This window comes from Carettochelys insculpta, chromosome 2, assembly GCF_033958435.1.
Source record: "Carettochelys insculpta isolate YL-2023 chromosome 2, ASM3395843v1, whole genome shotgun sequence".
NCBI lineage: Eukaryota > Metazoa > Chordata > Testudines > Carettochelyidae > Carettochelys > Carettochelys insculpta.
In genome coordinates, this window is record NC_134138.1 from 164,559,608 (window position 1) to 164,583,546 (window position 23,939).

Sequence of the window (23,939 nt, forward strand, 5' to 3'; positions counted from 1 at the left end):
TTCCACAGGCTGATGGCTACCCTTTTCTCCAGGGGGAGCGCAGGCCACATAGGGGTGTCCTGGTGGTGAAGTGCTGGTGTCAGCCACTGGTACAGCTCCACGAAGGTGGCCCGGGTCATCCTAAAATTTCAGAGCCATCGCTCATTGTCCCAGTCCTCCAGGACAATGTTACCCCACCATTCCCTGCTGGTGGTGTGCCTGCAGAGACGATGGTGAGCCCAGGGAAGGAGGTGCTCCAGATGCACCATGGGAGGAGCCTGCAGGAGGCCGACCATGTGGCAGGCACCGTGAAGGCTGAAGGGGCATGCTGCCAGGATGGCCATCAGGCTGGCCATGATGCCCAGGATGTCCCTGTCTGTTAAGTGCTGCGGGTCCATGCTGGACTGTAGTGTTGGGGCTGAGCAAGGCTCTGTTGGTGCTGGGCTGTAGGTTGCATGCTGCAAGCAGCCCGACCCCTCAGCGTATGCACGGGGGGGCGGGGTGTTTGGAAAGGGCCCCTTGTGGGGGGTGGGCCAGTGCTCCAGGAAGGGCTTACCAGTCATTTGGCCCTGCCCTCACCATCTCCTGCCCTGTTATTCCAAAAGGAAGCTCTGGACGCTCCATTTCAAAAGGACAGAGGGGTTTCTTCGATGTTGCAGATCGCAATGTCAATCTGTTTTGCATGTAGTTGCTTCATTTCGAAGCGACTCACTTCGAAGTGACAGACTGGATTAACCCTTTCGATGTCACTTGCTAGTGTGGCCACAGTCTTGGTGTTACACTGGGAATTAATGGAGCTCTTGGGAATTCTTTTGGGTTAGCTGGGGGCTCTAAACAGTCCCACAATATTTTCACTTACTAATCTGACTGTGAAAACAACATTTTAAGAAAAAAATAACAAAACTGCATAAATTTTGGCTGCTTTGGATAGTCTGCCCCTAGAACTCACTTTATGACTGTGAAAGATTAAGCTGCACAGATAACCTGCCTCATTTTCAAATTTATTTAGGAGAGAGATTACTCCACCAGTATTATCTAACAACCTCCAAGCCTTTTGACTATAACACATGAGAATGGAAAGGAAAATTATTTTCTAGCTTTCTCAATTTAAGCAGACAAAGGTTTTAGTTTTGCATCCTCCACCCAATCAAACAGAACCAATGTACACAGTCTTTTAATCTCTCCTGTATTGCACAGATTATTCAACCCAAAGCAAAGTGACTGTTGTAAACTGATACTAAAGCAGAAGTCTCCACTAACACAGTGGTAGTCTTTTATACTCACCATATATGAGTACCCCATATGCAGGACAAATCAGGCCTTTTAACTATCTAACCTTTTGTTCATTCTCATGATAGTTTTATACCTACTTCCTAGGCTTTGTATTACCCATATATTGTCTAAACCTCACTTTTTGCACAGAATATTTGCAACAAATAAATATGCAAGTTACAGCTGTCATCATTTTATTTTGCTTGCCTACAAAAATTTGTAAAGTATACATTTGAATTAATTTAATTAAATTTAATAAAAGAGGAGATAATATATATTGGCCTAAATTTTCTAAAGTACTTTGTGTGGCCAATTTGATACACCTTAAAAGCTCCTGTTTTTCAGAAAGTGTTGAGCCCACACCCTAAGAAAATGAGACACATTTAAAATGTTTTAAACTAGGTACCAAAAAATGGGGCCACCCAAATATCTTACTACTTTTGAAATATTTGAAGATCATTCATGCCCTAGTAAGGAAAGAAACAGAGATTAATTCCAGCCTATAAATGGAGAGAAGATTTCACCCCATAGAAGCCAATGGGAGTTTTGCCATTATTGTCAGGGGGGCAAGACTTCTACCCATGTTTACGACCCTCATTTTTACAAGCACCAAAAATATTTTCAAAAATCTGCTTTTCCTTATCTAGGTCTCCTGATCGGAGTTGAAAAGTGAAGCTGTCAGGAAATTGGCAATAAGCAACTACTATTCTGTATCTCAATATAGGATAATGCTAAAAACGAAATTAACCCCATTTCTCAGTGTGAATTAATTTGAAAGCCTATCCTGCAAGGTTTTTTAAATCCTGTAAGTAAAATGGAGATTAACCATTGTAAATCCTGTTGCAATTTACTTTTTAAATTATCTGCTCAGTAGGTTACACATTTACTGCTTCCATCAAAAAGAGATTATTCAAGAGAAACTCAGGTACCAGTATCAGTGCAGTGTAAATTACTCCAGCCTTCATGAAACTTAATTTTTTGAGGAAGGAAATAAGGTGTGTGTTGTTGGCCATTGCTGAGTCTTCCCTTTAAAGTGCTACTGGGCTGCTTTTTTATTTTTCCTAGGCAATAATGCAGGCTCCTCTGGAGGTTCCTCCTGCTACCCATCTATCCAATTTCAGAGTACTTGGTAAGTATTTATACAATAGCTTTTATTATGAAAGTAAACACTGGAGCCTAGCTGGTCAGCCAGAGTCTGGCTAGCAGATAGCTTCTGGAGATGCAAGCTAAAGAACTGGAAACAATATTGACCAATCAGTAGCAAGCATGAGGGAGTTATTGATAAATTAACAGATTAACAAATCCAGAACTGTTTCTGGGCAAACTAGTAACCGTTCTGGGCAGCGTAAAACTAGTACCAGACCCCTCATGCCAGGCATCCCTTCTGCACATGTGCAGAGCCAAAGGGGATGTACAGAGGACATTGTGATTGACAGGCCTCCTTGGACCCTATGCTATTAAACTGCAGCATACAAGTGTAAATGTGGTGTTCTGTGCCTTTAAGGACACTAGGGATTCATAACATTTCTCATTCTGCTCACCACACCCTAACACCTTAACAGGCTCACCTCTCCTGCCAGTTGTGATCACATAGGTCTTCTGACGCTAATATCAATTGCTTATATTGAAAAAAAAAAAGTCATATTAGGAAAGTATGTACATGAAATCAGTAATGCCAATTGCAAGACTTCACAAATCATCAGTCCCTCCATAATCATGAGATTGTCTTTAAAACCATAAGATTTATTTAAAATGATTAATTTAATTCATTCATCCTTTGACTTCTGGCTTTTGAGCTTTCAGGGTTTATTATATTTATGGCTTCCTGCTTTTCCTCTGCATTTATGAGGGCTAGTAATTTATTGCTTCATTGTAAAGAAATCTGAGATTCTCTCCGAATCAGCTTGAAGAAAAGAGCCAAATATCATGAGTCTCATGATAAAATCACAACAGTTGGCAACACTGAATGCAATTTCACATCTGAAAACTGGAAGAGGACTTCATCATATGGACCTGCCAGCTCTCTGTTTCACTAGTACGTGCACAGGACTACAGGTTAAGAATTTGCGGCTTAAACATCAGATTTTCCCTTCTTTTAGAATTAATACTCTTCTAATTTAAACTAAAGATGCACCCAAACAAAAATCTGCAGCTATACCCATAGTTGCTGGACCTAGAGCTGCTGGGGTGCTACAGCACCCTCAGCTTGGAAGGGTTTCCATTATATACAGGGTTTACATTTTGGTTCAACAGCTCATTGCACCCACTATAAAAATTGTTCCAGCACCTCTGCAACTAGCCTTTGCTGACTAGTGGGAGACTTTGCAATCAGTTTCATGAGGGTAACTTAGCTCATCCCAATTCTGTCACTGATGTTCTTTATAATAGTTACTTGTCCAACGCTGGTAAGCTTTTAAATAAAGAAGCGATTTTAGCTAGGACCCAGAAGTTGGTGCAATATGTGCAATCATAGAAATCAGTAAGCTTCTCTTTTTCATATTAGTGAATTCCATAGGATCTAGACTGTTTTATTAAGCTTAATTAGTCAATTCCATTTTTTCTATCTAAGATCTGGGGCTGTTTGTCTCCGGGGACTGCAGCTCATTAAACAGACAAAAATAAAAAATCAATTTTTTTCTCTGTGCTCTGTCATTCGCTGCCATTCCATTTCAATCTGTATCTGCATTGTGTGGTATAAAGCACACAGTTCACCATCACAGATTTCAGAAAAATAGCAGTGAGTAATGCATACATCTGAAAACCTTCCTGTTGTGAATGGTTTCTGTGAGAAATATGTCTTCATGTTAAGAAAATTCTCTCCCTGATAGCAGTTCTTGCCAAAGATAACATAATGACAATCTGAATGTCTTAGCAGTGACAACTTTATCATCCTTGATTTTCTTCTCTTTGACAAATGTCATGGTCATTTTTTCAAATGATTGAACATGTAATATCAAGATTATGGTTAACTGCCAGATTGTAGTCTTTCAGCTCAGAACTTCTGGGCATTCAAGGGATGAGGAAAGATAAAGTATTTCTATTTTTGCCATCTGCAAACAGAGTTTGGATTGTTGTGTTTTTATATTTTTACATTTCATTACTCACTTGTGAAGCCAATGGTATGAGCAAAACTGAGAAATGTGACAATAGTCAGAACATTCTTTCAAGTAAAAAAATTCTTATCCAAAATAGGATATTTATTAAATGCTATTCTGGATAAATATTCCTATTATAATACCTGAGTATTTAAGTGAAATTATATTTACCTTTCTAAATAAATAATATTTGTCAATTTTTTTCAGTTTTGCATCGAGAAGGAGACTAATTTAACCTATTGTTTCAGGTTAATCACTGAATAAAATGTCTCTTTCCTGACATATTCTTCACTTTACACTTAAATAGCTCAATATTACCATGCATCACCTGTGGGAAAACCATATAAGATTCATAGACTACCAAATGAATTTGTTATACCAGTACAAGAGAACAGAAACTGCTTGACTTGACCAAAAAGTGCACCTCTGATTCAATACCTTTCACACATAACTAAAATCTGTCCAAGCTTTGCAAGCTTAATGAGCTGCATCCATTGGCTTATAATTAAAACAAGGACCCCTGAGTTAAGCATACGCTAGTAGCTGAAAGCCCACGTGGTTGGGCCAAGTAATCTACCATTAGTGCAGTTTCCTTCACAAAACTAACTGGTTGTGGCCACACTTGGCCAAACCTTCGAAACGGCCATGCTAATGGCCATTTAGAAGATTACTAATGAGGTGCTGAATTGAATATTCAACGCCTCATTAGCATTAGGACGCTTCTGGCCACAGCGCTTAGAAAGCTGAGAGGGATAAGGGGATTTTAAAATGTGCAGGGTCCTTTCGAAAAGGACCCCCGTGTAGCCACGCTGAGCTGCACACGTTCGAGAGCAGCACTTTCGAAGCGCCACGGCCAGAAGCATCCTAATGCTGAAGAGGCGCTGAATATTCAATTCAGCACCTCATTAGTAATCTTCAAAATGGCCATTAGCATGGCCGTTTCGAAGGTTTGGCCAAGTGTGGCCACAGCCACTAAGTTCTTGAATGGAAGTCAGCTGTCGTAATTGGTTGTGTTACCTTTGATATCAGAATGATCTAGGAATTGTGTCATGGCCTAGATATATGTGTTACTGTAGTTGTGTACCTCAACAGTGTAATTCTTAAATTCTGAATGGCTGAGCACTTAAAAAGTGGATGGTAATATGCTGGAAATCCTAGTGATAACTGAGCCTCATGATATTCTTAACAGAGCTTTCAACCATGTTTGTAGATGTTTCCCTTCATTTATACTGATTCAACACACAGCTGAGGCTTCAGACTGACACACAGAGCTGACAATCTTGTAATCTTATTATATAGATAACAACACTCTACTGTAACAGCCACACCTCGGTAATGACATTTTGATGTTTTGAGATAGTTCCTCATCAAAAGTCTGTATTTGCATGTCCCTAAACTTGATGCTGTTGGTAATCCAAACTCAGGTGTTAGCCAAAGTGTTACCAATTGCTCACCGGTTTATAACGACATAAACTGTAGGTATAAACTATTATTTATTTCCTGTTTACTGTTACTTTACATTGCTAACAACTCGTCCCTGTTGGTCATAACAGCAGCCATTTTGTTATCAGAGTTGCTGCTGCCTGATTGTCTTTTATTATGACGTACTGTACTCTCTCAAGACTTTACTATTATTTTTCTTAACTTATAGTATATCACTTTAATATCAGAGGGGTAGACGTGTTAGTCTGTATCCACAAAACAATGAGAAGTCTTATGGCACCCTATAGTATAACAAATATTTTTGGCCATGAAAACATATACTCCAAAAGTCCCAGAGCTGATTACTCCGAGGTGTTTGAAAACTGTGTCTAGACTTTGCAGCTGTAGCTAATTGCAAACTAATGTACTGTGTGTTTGTTACATGTGGAATCTTCTATATTAGAAATACTCAGAATTTCTCACAATACTGTCTGGCAGGGAAAACCAAACTGGACAGGTGTCCATCTTCTCTAATGAAGCCAGTATTCTGAGTTTCACACACCAAGTCTAATGATTTTATAGTCAAATACTTAATTCTTACCTGCTGAGTAACTCATTGTATTGTCATTTCTTAACACATAGGTTCTATTTAATGAATTTATTATCTCTTATTAGTTGAGCACCTTAGCCCAATTTATTAACATTTTCTAAAAAGGCATGAAATAAGTGAAATGTTAAGATCTATTTAAATCTACTTCAGATATAGCAAGACCTATGACATGACAGAACCATAATAAGCATCCCACAGCTAATGAAATGTGTAACAAAATCACCCATACAGAACAAACCAACCAGGACAGATGCATCAAATAAAGCAATCATTTAAATCAACAGTACACATCTCACCTGGAGCAGCAAAGAGAACAGGGTAAATGCACTAGACAGATAGTGCAGGCTCTACACCTGCATTTTGCTTCAGGAAATGGGAACTTCTGAACATTTAACAATTTGGGGCCATCCATACACTACACTCACTGCACAGTAAAATTGAGAGTTTTTAACTATTTGTATCCCCTGTTAAGTATCATGTACTTTTGTAATGTTTTTATAAGGCTTTGCAGTATTAACTGCTCATAATCGTTAGAATAGTGGTTCTCTAATATGGAGTCAGACACTTAAAATGGAGTCTTTTTGCCACAAAACCCAAGACTCCATTTGGTCTCAAAGGTGGGAAATAAAAGGTGCAAAATGAATAGTCAGAAAGACTGGTTTGAACTGGTTCTATAACTGAGGTTTTCCCACCACAGAACCTTTAAAAGGAACCACACAACATCATTATGGGGCTGTCTTTTAGGCAACCGAGTGCAGGTGCACTTGAGGGGTGCCTGCCCAAGTGTCAATGGGTCCTGAGAAAACATCTAAATCATACCTCCATACCATTGACTTAGCTGCCATATCCAGAGGTCCTGGCTGTACACCTGCGATTGACTCTGAGTCCAGCAGCCGCAAAATCCATAGTTCCTCCCTTCAGGTCACTGTCTGTCCTGAGGGTATTAGCTGCTGGGTTCAATGCTGTCTAACACCCAGCCTGTACAGCAGGGAGCTTCTGACATCAGTAGGAAACCTGGGGATGCTATTATTTTAATGACTGTTAACAAAGGAGGGGTATATGGGCCTGAGCTTTATGCTCATTGTTTCGGTTACAATCACAATTTGCTTGGGCTTTACTATCACATAAAAGGGGGTTTCACCCCTTTTATCCCAGTTACTGTAAACATATCTGTAAAACACTTACCCATTGTTTTGGAACATATCTTGGGTCTGTCTACTTTCCTTACATTACACCCTGGTAGAAGATGAGATCGACATCACTAGCTGCTCTCACAGATGACCCTGTTCCAGGCAAAAGATCCCGACACCTGTAAACAGAAACATATTGGGATTTATTATGATTATATTTATATTTTTGCTGTAGACAGCAAAATGATAAATTGACACAGGAATTAGGGATCTTGTTTGCACCAAAACACCAATGAAAAATCTAGGCAGAATCTTTATATACTTAGAAAAGTCAACTCAGAACCTGAGACAGTCTCAAGGCTGGAATGCACTAAGAATTTTTGGAGAGTGGGATGCTAAAATCTGGTGAGCAACCACATTCTGCATTTCCGCTGGTGTTTGCTCTGTGCCTAGAGTTCACTGGCTCGCAGCAACAATAAGGATATGAATGAAAATGTATGCGTAACTACAGAATATATTTCCAGAACTGCCTCACATCAGATTAGTCATGAAGCAGCATGCAGTATGATGATCACGCTGGCAACTCTTCCCAATGTTTTCAACTATCCATTAATTAGATGGAAAAGAGTTTGGCTGAACTCACATTCTAATGGTATTATTGGCACAAACTGGGGATGGACCAAAGTATCTTTAATGAACTCCTTTCACCATACATTTACCAGGCTTCAAGACTGACTGTTAAGTCTTGAGTGCTACTAAATCATTTTCGTTCTAATTATGGATAATGTTGTACAAATAGTAGCCAACGAAAAAAATGGGAACTTTGCATTATCTGTTTCTGCTGGGGTATTTCGCATTAGAAGGGCTCAACTGTCATTACTACAAAGTCAGTATATAGGATTTGTTTTCATGTTCCATGTACTGTAATGGGTGATACCCATGCTGACTTTAATGGTGACCCTTTAATTTGCTACCTCCAACCTCATCTTTAGCATGATTGTTTTTCCTGAAGGTACTTCTCCTGAAAGTATCCTCCCAAAACTGGCCTTTTATTGATGTTCATAATCAGTCCATACTGCTTCCTTTCTTCATTTAACACCTGCACCATTTTTGCTAGCTTCTCCTCATCTTCCTCAATGATAACTATATCATCTGTGAACCTCAAGTTGTTAATTCTTTTCCCATGCACAGATATCCCTTCTACCTCTTCCTTGGTCTTGTCCATCACTCTCTCCAGGTGTGTGATGAAGACACTTGCTGATATTGGATCTCCATGTCTCATACCTCTACATGTTTTAAACCAACTTCCCAACTCCCCATGTTCTCACTGCTGCCTCTGCATTGTCACTGATATCCTTCAACAACAGTATCAGTCTGCTATCCACTCCATATGACTCCAACACCACCCAAGTCACTTTCTGATCTATACTGTCAAATGCCTTTTGAAAACTGATGAAGCAAGTGTATATGTTCTTGTTCTTTCATTGAGCTTTTTCCGCTATCAGTCTTAGTGCCAATATCTGCTTTATGGTACTTCTATCTTTTCTGCAATAGAAAGGAAGATCAGTGTCGATGGTATTGAACTAGAAAATGTTGAGAAGTTCACATATCTGGGGAGCAACATAACATATGATCTAGACTGTAAGAAGGAAATAGCAACTAGAATAGTGAAAGCAAGAGTGAGTGTGAAGCGATGGATAAGATTTGGAAAAGCAAAGCAATCAGCTTAAGTATGAAGCTGAGGATCTTGAAAACGTGTGTATTCTGCAGTATTTTGTATGGATGTGAGATGTGGGTGATAACAAAAGATTCAAAAAGAAGAATATTGGCATTTGAAAAGGTTTGTTATAGAAAGATTCTGAGAATAGGATGGATGTAGAAGATCACCAAGGAGGAATTATATAGAAAGATACAACTGAAAGAGAACCTACTGCAGAAGGTTATAAAATGGAAACTACAACTATTTGGGCATATTTGCAGAATGAACGACGAATGAAAAATCAAGACCCTGGTCAGTTTAATGGACGGTTCGAATAGGAGAGGCAGACCCCACAGAGAATGGATAGATGATGTAGTAGATTGGTGCTGAGCTAGTCTACAGAAACTAAGCCACTCTGCACTGGAGAGGGAAAGATGGAACGAAATAGTGAGAGAGGCATCAGACACCAATGAGCACCAAGCCCACGGTGGATGATGATGAAAATTGGCCTAAAAGCAGTTGAAAAAAAACAGTGATTTATCAGTATTGTGCCACATGTACCTAGAAGTACCACTGATTAGAAGTATTTCTGCAAATGACATCCAACCATAGGGAACTACACTTTGAGATGGTTACTACCATCACTGCTCAGTGAATTCAAGGTTAGCTGCAGTTCATAGTGATGAATTTACTGCACAAATAGGCATGTCACATGCAACATACATTTTATTGGTCACATTTTTGAAAGAGATGAAATGAGACAAAGAAAAAATGCCTAACATTGTCTTAATGCAGAGACATCTTCTGAGAGCCTTACTCGTCCTTTGTTTGGCTTTTATAGGAATTTTAACCTAATAATGACTTTGTGATCTGGGTCACATTTTGTAAAATGCTTGTCAAAAAGAGATATATAGATCGTGTCTGACATTTCATAATCACATTCAGGAACTGAAAGTTTGGACAGATAAGGTCAAAATATCGATTTCCATTTAGCAATATTAGCCTCTTCGCTATTATTAGAACTTGTTATAAATAATCATTTTCTCTAAGATTTGAGGAGTTAAGACATGAAGAAAATGAAATGTATGTGAATAATTTATTGTAAGAATATATGAATTTGATCTTCCAATACATAGAGAGCTGCCTATGTACATTTTTTTAGAAACACTTTTATTAGGTTGATTTTCTTCTGCAAGGAGACTGAAGTAATGGTATACATACATTTAAGAACCTACTTTTGCAGCAGCTGGAGTACTTATTTGCAAAAGTTTATGTCCCCAAGAAACTCTCTTTTCTATAGTCTTAGAAATTGGATGTGTAACCTATTAGAATTAGTTAAAATCTATCTATTGAATATATATTTTATTGAGGTGTTTATAGCCTTTTCATTACTGTAGTACCTGGCTTTGCCCTACGAAAAGCTCTTTCTCACAATGTTTTCACATTATTTTAAGTATGTTCTTGCAGAAAACGTATAGACATGTAATTTAAAAGATTCTTATTCAAGTTTTTCTTCAAGGTGCTTGATAAGCTGAAAAATCTATCATCACTCATGGGAAACAGTACCTTGCTAGTGATGGGAGAGCCCGTCTTATTAGGAAGAAAATACTAACATTTGATGAAGAGAGAGACTCCTTATGTCAAATCTATCAGTCTAAAGAAGTGTGGAATTTTATAGCACAGGGATACACCTTTTGGGAAATGCACAGTGATGTTGTTGAATATGTTCATATATCAGGGTAAGTTTCTGTTAAATTACAAAATTATTGTTATTCTAATATTACTAAACCACAGGACAGATAAAGCATTATGACACTGTAAATGACAGGTCAAAATGACAACACATGAATTTTAAAGTTCACATTCTCTCATCCTTAACATATCTTACACTGTGCTAACGTGATTCATAAATGCCAGCTGTCAAGCTATTTGTACCAAAGTTACTTATTCTTTTGTGTATCCAATAATATGTGAAACTGAGGCAATTTCCTTTAACTCTGGTGTTATTTTAGACAAATGGTATATGGAAAGGGGAAGTTCAAGCAGAAAAGGGTGCCACACATTATCAGAAGGCTAATAATGTACAGCAGGTCTTCTCACATGGAATCTGCCAGAACTACAATGACATTGCATCCAAGGAAATGATGTTTTGTTTTGTTTTTTGTTTTTTTTGTGTTTTGTTTTGTTTTAATGACAGGTAATTAAAAGAATGAAAATATGACAGATTTAGATTTCAGGAAACTGCTTTTCAATAATCCCAAATACCTGTGTGTTACAAGCATCAACAAATCAGTTAATAGATTGATTATACCTACTAACCCATAGTTTTCAAAGTAAAGTTTTAGGTACAATACTATGGTTGTTAAATATCACGCATTTCTAACAAAAATGACACATAGCTTGCAAAAACTTAAAACACTTTTTCTGAAAAACATGGCAGTGACTACTTGTAAGAAAAAGTCTTCCTACTTTCCATCACAAAGCTTACTATTTTGAGATTTATTACAGCCATATCAGAGTGAAATGTAGGACTAGAGATGGGACACCAGTTCTTTAACAGAATAAGAACCCACCTGAGCTTTTCAAATCGACAGTGGATTTGATACATTAACTCTCCCCAGTACAGCTCATTCTCTGCAGTGCATTGATCAGCTATCAGCTAACACAGGGGTTCCTGAGAAATGGTAATTTTACATTCTGACTTGATCCAGTTCTTGCTAATGTCCCTTAATAAGGGGGCAGTGTTATCTAGTTAGGTTACGGTTGAAAAACAGTCACTGGTGAACACTGTGTTAACTGACTACGCAGGTTATTGCTGAACACAAATTTTCTAGCAGGTTGTTATCATAGATATGTTGTATTTATCCTTAAATTTCCATGCTATATTCATGACCCCCCCACCCATCCCTGCTTTCTGTATTTATCACCGCTTGTGACAACGGCTCTCAAACTGTTAGGAGGCAAATAAAAAAGTACTAACAGAACAAGGTTTATTAAACAAAAGGACCCCAGAATCAATAACCTCGAACAAGCAATAAATCACTCAAATGTTAACAAATAGGTCTGAAGCCAAAGAATCCAAACAGCAGATGGAGGTATACAATAATGAAAACAAATACTTTACCATGTCTATCATGAACATGGAATGGATCAGGACCATGCAAGGACTCAGGAGCCCAACATGGGGGACAGGAAACTGGGAATACACAGGAATAGCACAGGACATCGGGAATGATCAGGAACAACAGATAAGTAAGTCTTTTGTTCTTTTCTTCTGGCCTTGGCTCAGTGGCTCTGCTTGGATCACACACTAGGTACTGGGCTACCACTGGGGAAGATAATATGGAATTCTGTGTGCTCAGTCCTTGTATAATGTACCGTGTCCAGGTAGATTACACTTTTTACATGATTAGTTCCTGCTTTAGTTTGAAAACTGGCACCAGTTTAACAAACAAGCGGGAGGCCAACATGAAGTCCAAACAACAAAGCAAAACAAATAAAATGTTTGGTAAAGCAAAATAGTGCTTTAAGAATTGTCCCTACCATTGGAGAAAAGAACAGCTACAGGTTGAACCTCCCTAATTCAGCAGTCCTCATCTGACATTATCCATGACCCAGTGGCTGCTCTTGGACTGGAGTTTTCATTGGGAAAAACTGTTGAGCTGGTGGTCAGGGAGTGGAGCCCTGACAACCTGAAGGCAGCAAAGGAACCCTGGAAGGGGGCAGAGGAGAACCCCAGCCAGCGAAGCAGAACACCAACTAGCCATGGGAGAGGAGACCGGGTGGACACCAGAGGGAAGTCCCAGCTGTCGGAGGTGAGCCCCAGGCAGCTGATAGAGTAGACTACTAGGGAGTTGTTGGCACAGAGCCCCAGATGTCCACTGGACCAGATCCCCAGCTGGAAGAGGGGAGCCCTAGCCAGTGAAGGGAAGCCTTGACCAGTGGAGGGGAGCCCCAGAATCAAACAAGGGAGGGGAGGAGCTGGTGCCTTGGGGACCAATGGCTGGGAGCAAAGGATCCAGCAGTGACTTTCCCTGGTCCAGTAAATTCCCTGGTTCAGGACCAGTCATGTCCCAAGGGTGCCAGACCAGGAGGGTTCAACCTGTAGTAGTTTCAAGTTGAGTATGGGGGACAGGAGGGAGGGGAGATTCATCTTCACTTTTCCTCTAAAGCTACGTCTACATGTGAATGCTACATCAAAATAGCTTATTTCGATTTAGCGACATCGAAATAAGCTATTTCAATGAATAACATCTACACGTCCTCCAGGGCTGGTGCTGTCAACGTTCAACGTCGACGTTGGGCAGCACTACATCGAAGTAGGTGCTGCAGGGGAGCGTCTACACACCAAAGCGGCCCACATCGAAATAAGGGTGCCAGGAACAGCTGCAGACAGGGTCACAGGGCGGACTCAACAGCAAGCCGCTCCCTTAAAGGGCCCCTCCCAGACACACTTGCACTAAACAGCACAAGATCCACAGAGCCGACAACTGGTTGCAGACCCTGTGCATGCAGCATGGATCCCCAGCTGCAGCAGCAGCAGCCAGAAGCCCTGGGCTAAGGGCTGCTGCACACAGTGACCATAGAGCCCCACAGGGGCTGGAGAGAGAGCGTCTCTCAACCCCTCAGCTGATGGCCAACATGGCGGACCCCGCTATTTCGATGTTGCGGGACGCGGATCGGCTACACGTGCCCTACTTCGACGTTCAACGTCGAAGTAGGGCGCTATTCCCATCTCCTCATGAGGATAATGACTTCAATGTCTCACTGCCTTATGTCGATTTCAACTTCGAAATAGCGCTTGCCACGTGTAGATGTGGCGGGCGCTATTTCGAAGTTGGCGCGGCTACTTCGAAGTAGCTGGCACGTGTAGACACGGCTTAAGAGTAGAGATTATGAAGAGAAAATAATTATGGCAACTGAGGAGATGCTAGAAGTGACCCATGGAGGAGAGGAGACAAAGTCGATGGTTGGATGCAGAAGCTGCAGGAGGTATCATACTTGAAGGGGTATGAAATAGGCATGCTAGAGCTCAGGGCAGCGAGAAGCCAAAGGCTCGAACTGGAGCTAGAGACAATGATGGAATTCAGATGGAGATCTGAAGGTATAATGTATTAGAATAAGGAGGTGATATAGACAAGTCAAGATTTGTGGATGCCTGCTGGACAAAAGGACCTGGAAAGTCAAGTGAAGAAGAGGAGTGTGATCCATGGAGAAACATGACCTTGAGGACAAGGTGAAAGAATAGACCAGTTAGTAGGAGTGAAATGAAATAGAGAAACAGGCTTGCTGCACTGGGGAACAATAAGAAACAGGCTAGAGATGACCTGTTGGGGAAAAAAGAAAAAGGAAGGCAATCCCTCCCCAAAAGAGGAATAGGCTATGGAGATAGTTAGGGACCAGAGCATTAGAAAAAAAATAAAGATGCTAAACATGTGAGATAGCACATGAAACAGATTTATATCAACACAAGAAAAAGACTGATCTATGTGATTGGGCACTCCATAGCCGTGCCTACACGTGCATGCTACTTCGAAGTAGCGGCACTAACTTCGAAATAGCGCCCGTCACGGCTACACGCGTCGGGCGCTATTTCGAAGTTAACTGCGACGTCAGGCGGCGAGACGTCGAAGTCGCTAACCCCATGAGGGGATAGGAATAGCACCCTACTTCGACGTTCAACGTCGAAGTAGGGACCGTGTAGTCGTTGTGCATCCCGCAACGTCGAAATTGCGGGGTCCTCCATGGCGGCCATCAGCTGAGGGGTTGAGAGACGCTCTCTCCAGCCCCTCAGCTCAATGGTGGCCGCGTGGAGCGGCCCCTTAAAGGTCCCCTCCCCCTCCCTTCCTGTGCAGGAAGCTGAGGGAATGTGCAGGCGGCAGCCCAGACACGCGGCCAACCTGCACGTTCCTCAGTCAGCACAGAGAGCCACCCCAGGTGCGATGGCTGCCCGGCAGCCCCCGCAGCGCCCCCAGGGGACCCCCCGCAAGGGGAGCCAGGGCAGCCAGCCCAGCCAGGTGGGCAGCCAGGCTGGCAAGTGGCAGTGGGGCCCCTCCTGGACGGAGGCCGAGCTGCGGGACCTGCTGGGGCTCTGGAGCGAGGAGGAGGTGCTCCAGGTAATGGGGAGCAAGAGACGGAATGCGGATGCGTTCGCTCGGCTGGCCGACGGCCTGGCTGCCCGGGGTCACCCTGCCCGCACTCCTGATCACGTCAGGAGTAAGGTGAAAGAGCTGCGGCAGGGTTATTCCCAGGCCCGGGATGCGGCTGGCCGATCTGAGGCCGCCCCCGTCACTTGCCCCTTTTACAGGGAGCTCAGGGACATCCTGGGCCCCCGGCACACCTCCTCCCCTCCGGTCACCCTTGATACTTCGGCCGACGAGCCCCAGCAGGCCCTTCAGCCGGAGTCCGCCCCAGAGGTAAGCCCCGCACGCCGGGGGCCCCCCCCGGAGCCCACCCCCGGGACATCGCGGCAGGAGGAGGAGGAGGAGGGGGGCTCCTCCTCCACAGAATCCAGGCTGCAGATCCTCCTCCTGCCATCCCGGAGCAGCAGCCGGGCATCCGCCCCCCGGAGATCTCCGGACCGTGGGAGTGGACCGACAGGTATGTACCCCCCTCTGGTGTACACCCCTGGGCTTGAGGGGTGGGGGGTAATAGATATGTGTCCAGGGCCTCCCACATGCTCACATGGCCATGGCCCCAAGGACAGCAGGGCCATGTCCCTCACAGCAGTGCATCAGCCCCTGCCCCTCCCACCCCGCACGACAGTGCCATGCCTCATCCCCGGGGGAGGGGGGAGTGGAACCTCGAGGGGCCCCCGGGAGGAGGGGGTGGGACACCCCGCAGCAGCAGCAGCAGCAACAGCAGCAACAGCAGCATGTGATGGAGTGGGGGGAGTGCAAAAGGGGGAGACAGGCTAGATATGAGCAACAAGAGCCGAATAGCTCCCAGGGGCAAAGGATGATCCTGGGGCTACAGCTGGCAGGTGACACCTCTGCCCTGAACAAAGAGGAGGGAGGAGCCGAGCTGGCTTTGAATTGGAGGGGGAGGGCGGGGGCCACAGGTAGAGGCTAGGGGAAGGGAGAGCTGGAAGGCAGCCAGCCTGAGAAGGGGGAAAGCTGCATCCCAGAGGGCCCCCCCCTTGGGGTCTTCTCCCCATGACAGGTTGGAAGGACTGTCTCTTCCAACAGCTGGTGCTGTCACTCCTGGGAGAAACTGGGCATCTGTGGCCTAAGAAACCTCTCCTGTCAGACCCTGCGGAGTGAAGTGAGAGTCGCTCCTACCAGAGGATGGGGTGCAGTGCAGGGGGACCCCTGAACCCCATCCATCACAGCAGCATCTCCCGGGGACGGGGATGGGGAACCTGCAGCACAGAGCTGGGGGAACAAAGGCCACGGCTCGGGGCCCACACTAACGCCTGTCTCCATTCTTCTTCCCCCCCTCCTGTCCTGTGTCCCGTACCTGCACCATCAGAAGGACCGGAAGAGAGCGCCACCACCAGCCGACGGCGACGAACCCCCAGCTGCTGCCATGCACCTGCAGCTGCAGGAGTGGGCGCTGGCCTGGCGCCAAGAGGCATGGGGGGCCTACATGGAGACTTTCAACCGCACCACCAGCTGCTCTGCACGTTGCCGTCCCGTGCGCCGTCGCCCCGCCACCCACCGCCGAGGGCCGGAACGCCGAGGGACCCCTGGAGCCAGCTGAGACTCGCCGGGCATATCTTCCGGTTCGCCCCACCCCCAGCCAGCCCCGGACAGGGCTGCGGCCACGGCGGGGCTCCTGGCCGCCCACGCCCAGTGCCGGACTTTAGGGGCGAGGGGCCCGGGACTTGGCCCCCCCCCTTGTATATAGTTGGGACTTATTATTTTGTGCCCCCCATTTGCCCCGTCCCCCCATGTAAATAGTTCTCCCCTTTATCATCTCTGGTTTTCTTTTTATTACTGAACACACTTTTTTATTACTATTGTTTTATTTGTACATATTAGTTTGGTTCCACACATGTTGCATATAGTTTGTTCTTGTTTTATATTTATAGTTAAAAAAAAAAGTTCTAAAAGAAAAAGCAGTTTAAGTTCAGCCACAAGTGCGTGCTGTCATTTGTCCAGGAAAAGTGGGAAGGGGGTGCGGTTGGGTGCTCCATAGTGTGGGCGTTGGGGCAGGGAGTGTGGTGGAGGAAGGGGCGGGCAGTGGGGGGCCTGGCAGAGTTCACCCTGCGGCCTCATCATCGAAGTGGGCCCGCAGGGCCTCCCGGACCCGGGTCCCTTCGGGGTCCACCTGCTGACTGGGGGCAGCGGGTGGCTGCACGTCGGCCCTGCCGGCCTCCACAGCCCAGCCCTGGAAAAAGGCCTCCCCCTTGCTCTCCACCAAATTGTGCAGGGCGCAGCAGGCACCCACAATCTGGGGGATGTTGTTGGGGCCCGCATCCAGGCGGGTCAGAAGACATCTCCAGCATCCCTTCAGGCGGCCAAATGAGTGCTCCACCACCTGGCGTGCGTGGTTCAGGCGCTGGTTGAAGCGCTCCTGGCTAGCGGAGAGATGGCCCGTGTACGGGTGCATGAGCCAGGGCCAGAGGGGGTATGCCGCATCTGCGATGACGCAGAGGGGCATGGTGGTGTCCCCCAGAGGGATCTCCCGCTGGGGGATGTAGGTCCCCGCCTCCAGCCGGCGGCACAGGCCCGAGTTCCGGAAAACCCGGGCGTCGTGGGTGCTGCCAGGCCAGCCCACATAAATGTCCTGGAAACGTCCCCGGCTGTCCACCAAGGCCTGGAGGACCACAGAATGGTACCCCGTGCGATTCATGTAGCGTCCTCCACTGTGATGCGGGTCGCGGATGGGGATGTGAGTCCCATCCAGAGCCCCGAAGCAATTGGGGAAGCCCAGGGTGGCAAAGGCCACGATGGTGGCATCTGGGTCCCCCAGCCTCATGAGCCTGTGCAGGAGCTTGGCGTTGATGGCACGCACAACCTGCAGGGAAAGCACATGGGACAGCACCAATGAGGGGTGAGCAGGGTGTGCGTGGCCCTGCCCTGCCCTCCCCTCCCCTGCCGTGCCCTGCCCTGCCCTCCTCTGCCCTGCCCTGCCCTCCCCCGCCCTCCCCGGGCCCCCCTCCCCTGCTCTGCCCTCCCCCCGTGGGTTCTCTTACCTCCATGAGGACAGTCCCAACGGTGGCCTTGCCGACACCAAACTGCTGCCCCACGGATCGGTAGCTGTTGGGAGTGGCCAGCTTCCAGACACCTATGCCGACCCGTTTCTCCACTGTGAGGGCACGCCGCATGGCCGTGTCCTGGTGCCTGAGTGCGGGGGTGAGCCACTGGCACAGCTCCATAAATGTCTGCCGGCTCATCCTGTAGTTCCTGAGCCAGCGGTCGTCGTCCCACTCCCCAAGCACCAGCCGCTCCCACCAGTCGGTGCTGGTGGGGTAGCTCCACAGCCGCCGGCGTGTGAGGCGGGGGTGGGGGCGGGGTGCTGCAGGGTTGGGGGTTGAGCCCTGCTGCCTGGGGGCAGCTCCTCCTCCGGTGTAGCAAGGAGGTGCTCAGCTGCCTCCCGCATGGCAAGGAGCAGGGCAAGCCCTGTTCCTGCCGGGAGGGCTGGGTGGACCTGTGGCTGCTGCTGCTGCTGCTGCTGCTGCTGCTGGGGGTCCATGCCTGTGTCGCCCGGGGTCTGTGTGCCTATGGCTCCTCAGACCGCGTGCTGTGCAGGCTGAGTGTGTCTGGGAGGGGCCCTTTAAGGGAGCGGCTAGCTGTTGCCCTGGAAGTGCTAGTCCGCCCTGTGACCCTGTCTGCAGCTGTGCCTGGCATCCCTATTTCGATGTGTGCTACTTTGGCATGTAGACGTTCCCTCGCTGCGCCTATTTCGATGTTGTGCTGTGCAACGTCGAAGTTGAACATCGACGTTGCCAGCCCTGGAGGACGTGTAGACGTTATTCATCGAAATAGCCTATTTCGATGTCGCTACATCGAAATAAGCTATTTCGACGTAGGCTTCACGTGTAGACGTAGCCCATGTGAAGAAAATTAAACAGACAAGGTCCAGCGAACAGAAGAGTGTGCTATCTCCCAGCAGCAAGGATACGAGATGTGCATGATGAAAAGGATTCTGATGGGAGCAGAGGAAGAGTGTTACTGAGCATGCCAGCTGCATGCAGGGATGAATGATGCTGCTAGATTCTCCCTGGAATGGATTAAAGATGATGATGTTTGAGTGGGTAGGTTGCTTAAAGAAGTGAATGCTCAGGTGGTCTTCGTGGGCTATCTGGTCCCTAGAGAAAGATGGTGACACTGAATGGATGGGAAAACAGATTCAGATCATTTCCTCAGAGACGAAAGGCTTGCAAACACCTCAGCCAGGTATCTACATAAGCAAATAAACTATCTCCTGGCAAAGTAGCCATTCTTTGGCATGAAGACTGCTGTGAAGGAGAAATTTACATCTCAGCAGAGAAACAGATTTACTGTCACATGAACCTCAGCTGGAGATGATTCTCAGAAAGGACATAAAAATGAGGAACAGAGGCCCCAGATCACTTCTCTTCTCCCTTTTTTTCCTCCTCATGGTGTGGGTGACACCAAAAGGAATATTGAACTGAAGGAGGTGTCCTGAGTGTAGGAGTTCAGTCAGTAAAGAAATATGATGAGAAAAGAACCTCTGATTTGAATTCATTTCCCTCATTAAGTTAGACATTAGTTTGTGTCTTACCTTTATTTGTAACCAATTCTGGCCTTTATGCCCCATTACTTGCAATTGCTTAAAATATTTTCTGTAGTTAAACTTCTTATATTGTTGTATCTAAACCAGTGCATATTTGGATTGAATTGTTTTGCAGTCTTCATGTGAAACAACAGATTTTCTGTGTATTCTTTGCTATTAATAAGATGACAGACTTTTTATGAGTTTGTATCGCCAAGAAGGAAAGAGCCAGATAATACAAGACACACGTTTCTATAGACAAGTCTGGGACTCGGAGATTGCCGGTGTTTCTCTGCAATATAATTTAGGTGCGGCTGGCTAGAAGCGCTAATAAATATCAACTGGGAGTGATTTTGCTTCCTGGAGGCTGTGTGGGAACAGGTGAGGAGTGGTAGTTCTCACAATAAAGCAGTCTAAAAGACACCCCAGTTTGGAGATTTGAGAGGCAGAGCTGTCCATCAGTGCAGACTGTGCCTTGGAAATACAGTAATACACTGGACAAAAGAAAAGCTGCTCAACTCACAAATCACTTTGGAGAAGGATTTTGAAAGAGATGCTATGGGGATAGAGTCAAAGGACTGTTATTAATCCCCAGAGTCACGCTTAGATATGGCTTATCAGTTGGAACAGACAGAGGAGGAGAGAATCCTGTTTGGATTGATCAATCATAGGCGGTCTCTGAGCCACCAATAGGATGCAGCAGCAAAAACAGCAAATGTGATCCAAGGATGTATCCAGTGAGGTAGTTCCAGCAGAACTAGACAAATATTACTATTATACAGGTCACCAGTAAGCCCACATCTGGAACACTATGTACAAATCTGGTTACTACTTCCAGAAAGAGTAATTCAGACTGGAACAGTTGCAGAAAAGAGCTTCTAGAATCTCAGGCAAATGGAGGGCCTGTCTTATGAGAGGAGACTGGAAGAGCTTGGCTTGTTTTGTCTAGCAGAAAGATGGCAGAAAGCGGGTATCATTATTCTATATAAATACAATGGGGTGGGTGGAGGGTGGTGGTGTGGTGGTAGAAACCAACCAGGAAGGGCGAAGAGCTATTTATACTAAAGTGTAATGTTTGCATAAGAACAAATGGGGATAAACTGGTCATGAACACATTCAGATTGGAAATCAGAAAATTTTCTAATCTGCAGTGAAGTGAGGTTCTGGAATAGCCTCCAAATAGGAATCAAGGGAGCAAACAACTTGATTAGTTTAAGAAGCAGCTGATAAATTTCAGAGTGGGGGTTATATGACAAGGTTGTGTGTGATGGTTGGGGTTGGAGATTGGTACGTCTATGATCATTTTCTTTACCTTTAATTTTTTACCATTAGCATAATGGTGCCTGCATGCATTTTGAAAGTGCTGCTGTCGAAATGCATGCCAACCATGTAGATGGGGGCCTTTCAAAATGACCCCCCCCCAGATTTTCAAAGCCCTTTCTTCCCATTTGGTTTTGGGGAGAAGGGGCTTTTGAAATCTTGGGGGGGGGTGTCCTTTCAAAAAGTACCCGTCTCCACATGCAGCATTCATTTTGAAAATGGCACTTTCGAAATGTGCGTGGCTGCCATTATGCTAGTGAGGCACTGCATATTCATGGCAGCGCCTCATTAGCATCTGCCGAAGTGGCTCATTACCATGCCCCTTCCGAAAGGTGGGGATTGTGTCGCCATAACCTATATGTTGGGTTAGGAAGTGAATTTTCTCAGTCAGATTGTCAGTGACCTTGGGGATTTTCATATTCCTCTGCAGCATGGGATGGGGGTTACTTGATATATCTGAGTATATCTCAATCCATTTCTTGCCATACACCTTGGTTCCTCCTATTCTCTGCCTGTGGAACCTAATAGTTTAGTTTCCTGTGGGCTGCAATACTTTGATCTAATTTTGGCAGTTGAGTTTCACATATAGGTCCTGACTGGTGTTGGTAGCCTCTAATGTACAGGATGTGAGACCATATGATCTGGATTTAAATTTTATAGTAATTCCTCTTTCAGACCGACTGACATGAGACGCTCTACAGGCCTACAGGCACTCTCTTAAGTTCTATTCAAATTTGAAATAAGTTAATCAAAGGTTTCCATAGGTCAGAAGCTCTATACTGCCTGAGCCAGCTTTAGTTGAGGGAAACCCCAAAGCACATGAAGTGGAAATTCTGATGTTGACTTCAACAGGGCTGTAATTTCACCTACTATAAGGCAAAAGAGCAATCAGTCTTAGCTCAAGAACTGGATGTCAGACCCATGAAGATGATGCCATTGTTCTTGAAGTGACTATCACAAATGGTAGGACTCATTCAGTGGACAGGAAAGAAAAGACCCCTCCATTGTTAAAACATGAATTTTTTATGACAACAGAATTTTACTTGGTATTCAGTTCCTCTGCTCTGCAATAAATCATCCCCAAATCTGCTGCATGCAGAAATAGTTGAGTAAAGAAAGCTGTTAGGAGTGCTATATAACTTATTCCCAGGAGGGTTTAAAAAACGGTAAAGTGATGTGTAATTACTGGTATCAAAAGACTGTCTTGTGACATCTTTCACAAACAAAACATAATTAGAATAAAATCAGAAGCAAGGCTACGGAATTTATTTTTTTACTAATTGCAAGATTTCTTAAACACATGTAATGGGTGTTTTAAGAGCCTTAATTATGCATATGCAACTTGTTCAGCTACGGAAGCTATCATGAATTTTTTTCTTCATTCAATAGTGGACTTTGAACTTCTGTATTTTTCTTCAAGACTGGAAGTACTTGAGATCCCACAGACAAGATATTTGGAAGTGACGTGCACAGGGACTGGTTCATTAGATAGATGCCAAAGTTTATCTGAAAAAGAAAAAAAAAATCAGTGTAGACAAATCAAGAGCAGTCTTACGACAAAGGTAATATTTATAAGACCTGTGTTGTACGGACAAAGGCACTACTGCTGTCTCGATATAATGCATTCTTATTAAATACTGCAGACTGGTAACCAAAAGCCAATTTCAAATTATTCAAGGTGCAGACCTAGAGAGTAATGGGATAAATAAAGGAATATTTCATCACTAGTCCGTTAGTGTATCTATTAATTTACACTCCCTCACCGCCTAGTAATCTAATTAGCATTTTGGCTTTCTGAGAAATACAGACTGAACATATCTGCATCCTTACTCTTTCTAGCCTGTGGAAATTTATATCAGAATTACATTTAATGTATTTCTATCTCCTACCATATCATATATCTCACAGAGCTGGAAGGGATCTTGAGAGGTCATTGAGGCCAGTCTCCTGACCTCCCAGCTGGACCAAGCATCTTCCCTCACAGACTTGTTTTTTTTTTTTTTCCCCCAAATCTATTTGTCCCAGACCCCTAAATGGCCTACCTGAGAACTGAGCTTGCAATGCTGGATTTACAGGGCCAATGCTCAAACCACTGAAATATTCCCATTAATCGTTGGCTTTCTTATTAGAACTTTTGTTCTGTTTAATCTTTGTGAATGTTCACTTCATTGATTCTTATGAATATTTTGGTCAATTTTACTGAAAATGTTCTGAAAATGTATTTCTGAGTAAAGCTGTAGCCTGGTATTTGTCATTAGCTGTGAAGCTATCCACCAGATAGCTACTACAAATATTTATATACATATCCCTGTGATACATGTGGAATACTGAATCACTTCCCTTCATCTTGACCTGGGGGCATTTTGGCTGGCTGGCCAGAAAAAGAGAATGTTTCTTGGTGGCTTGGGGGAAGAAGGGAGATGTAAAACTGCTGGAAAAGGGACCAGAATGGTGGCTGACGCACCCAAGAATGAATGGTTTAGTAAGGTCAGCCTGTGCGGGGACACTCCGCTTTAGACAGACCATGTTCAGCAACTCCCACTCTCCCCTGCTATGAATATACGAGGTTGTGGGCTATATCTGCAGTGGGCATTATGCTAGTGGCTGTGTTGTGGGGAGATGGCAAGGGATTTTTCCCTTTCCACTATCTTGGCCAAGAACAGTTGCTTTTGGTTTGTTGTTGGTGGTTAGTTTGTTTGTTTTTGTTTTTTGGCTTTCCCCTTTCTTAC

At 44.7% G+C, this 23,939-nt stretch overlaps 1 protein-coding gene across 2 annotated transcripts in view; it reads right to left on the minus strand.

Moving 5' to 3' along the window:
* Window positions 1–21,527: 21,527 nt before the first annotated feature.
* MOCOS (molybdenum cofactor sulfurase) overlaps window positions 21,528–23,939 on the minus strand; it is a 373,921-nt gene continuing 371,509 nt past the window's right edge. For both annotated transcript variants that reach the window (XM_074987969.1, XM_074987970.1), the window contains one exon: window positions 21,528–22,716. In XM_074987969.1, coding sequence (XP_074844070.1) covers window positions 22,573–22,716 — 144 coding nt within the window. In that variant the 3' untranslated portion in view covers window positions 21,528–22,572. The remainder of the gene's footprint in view (window positions 22,717–23,939) is intronic.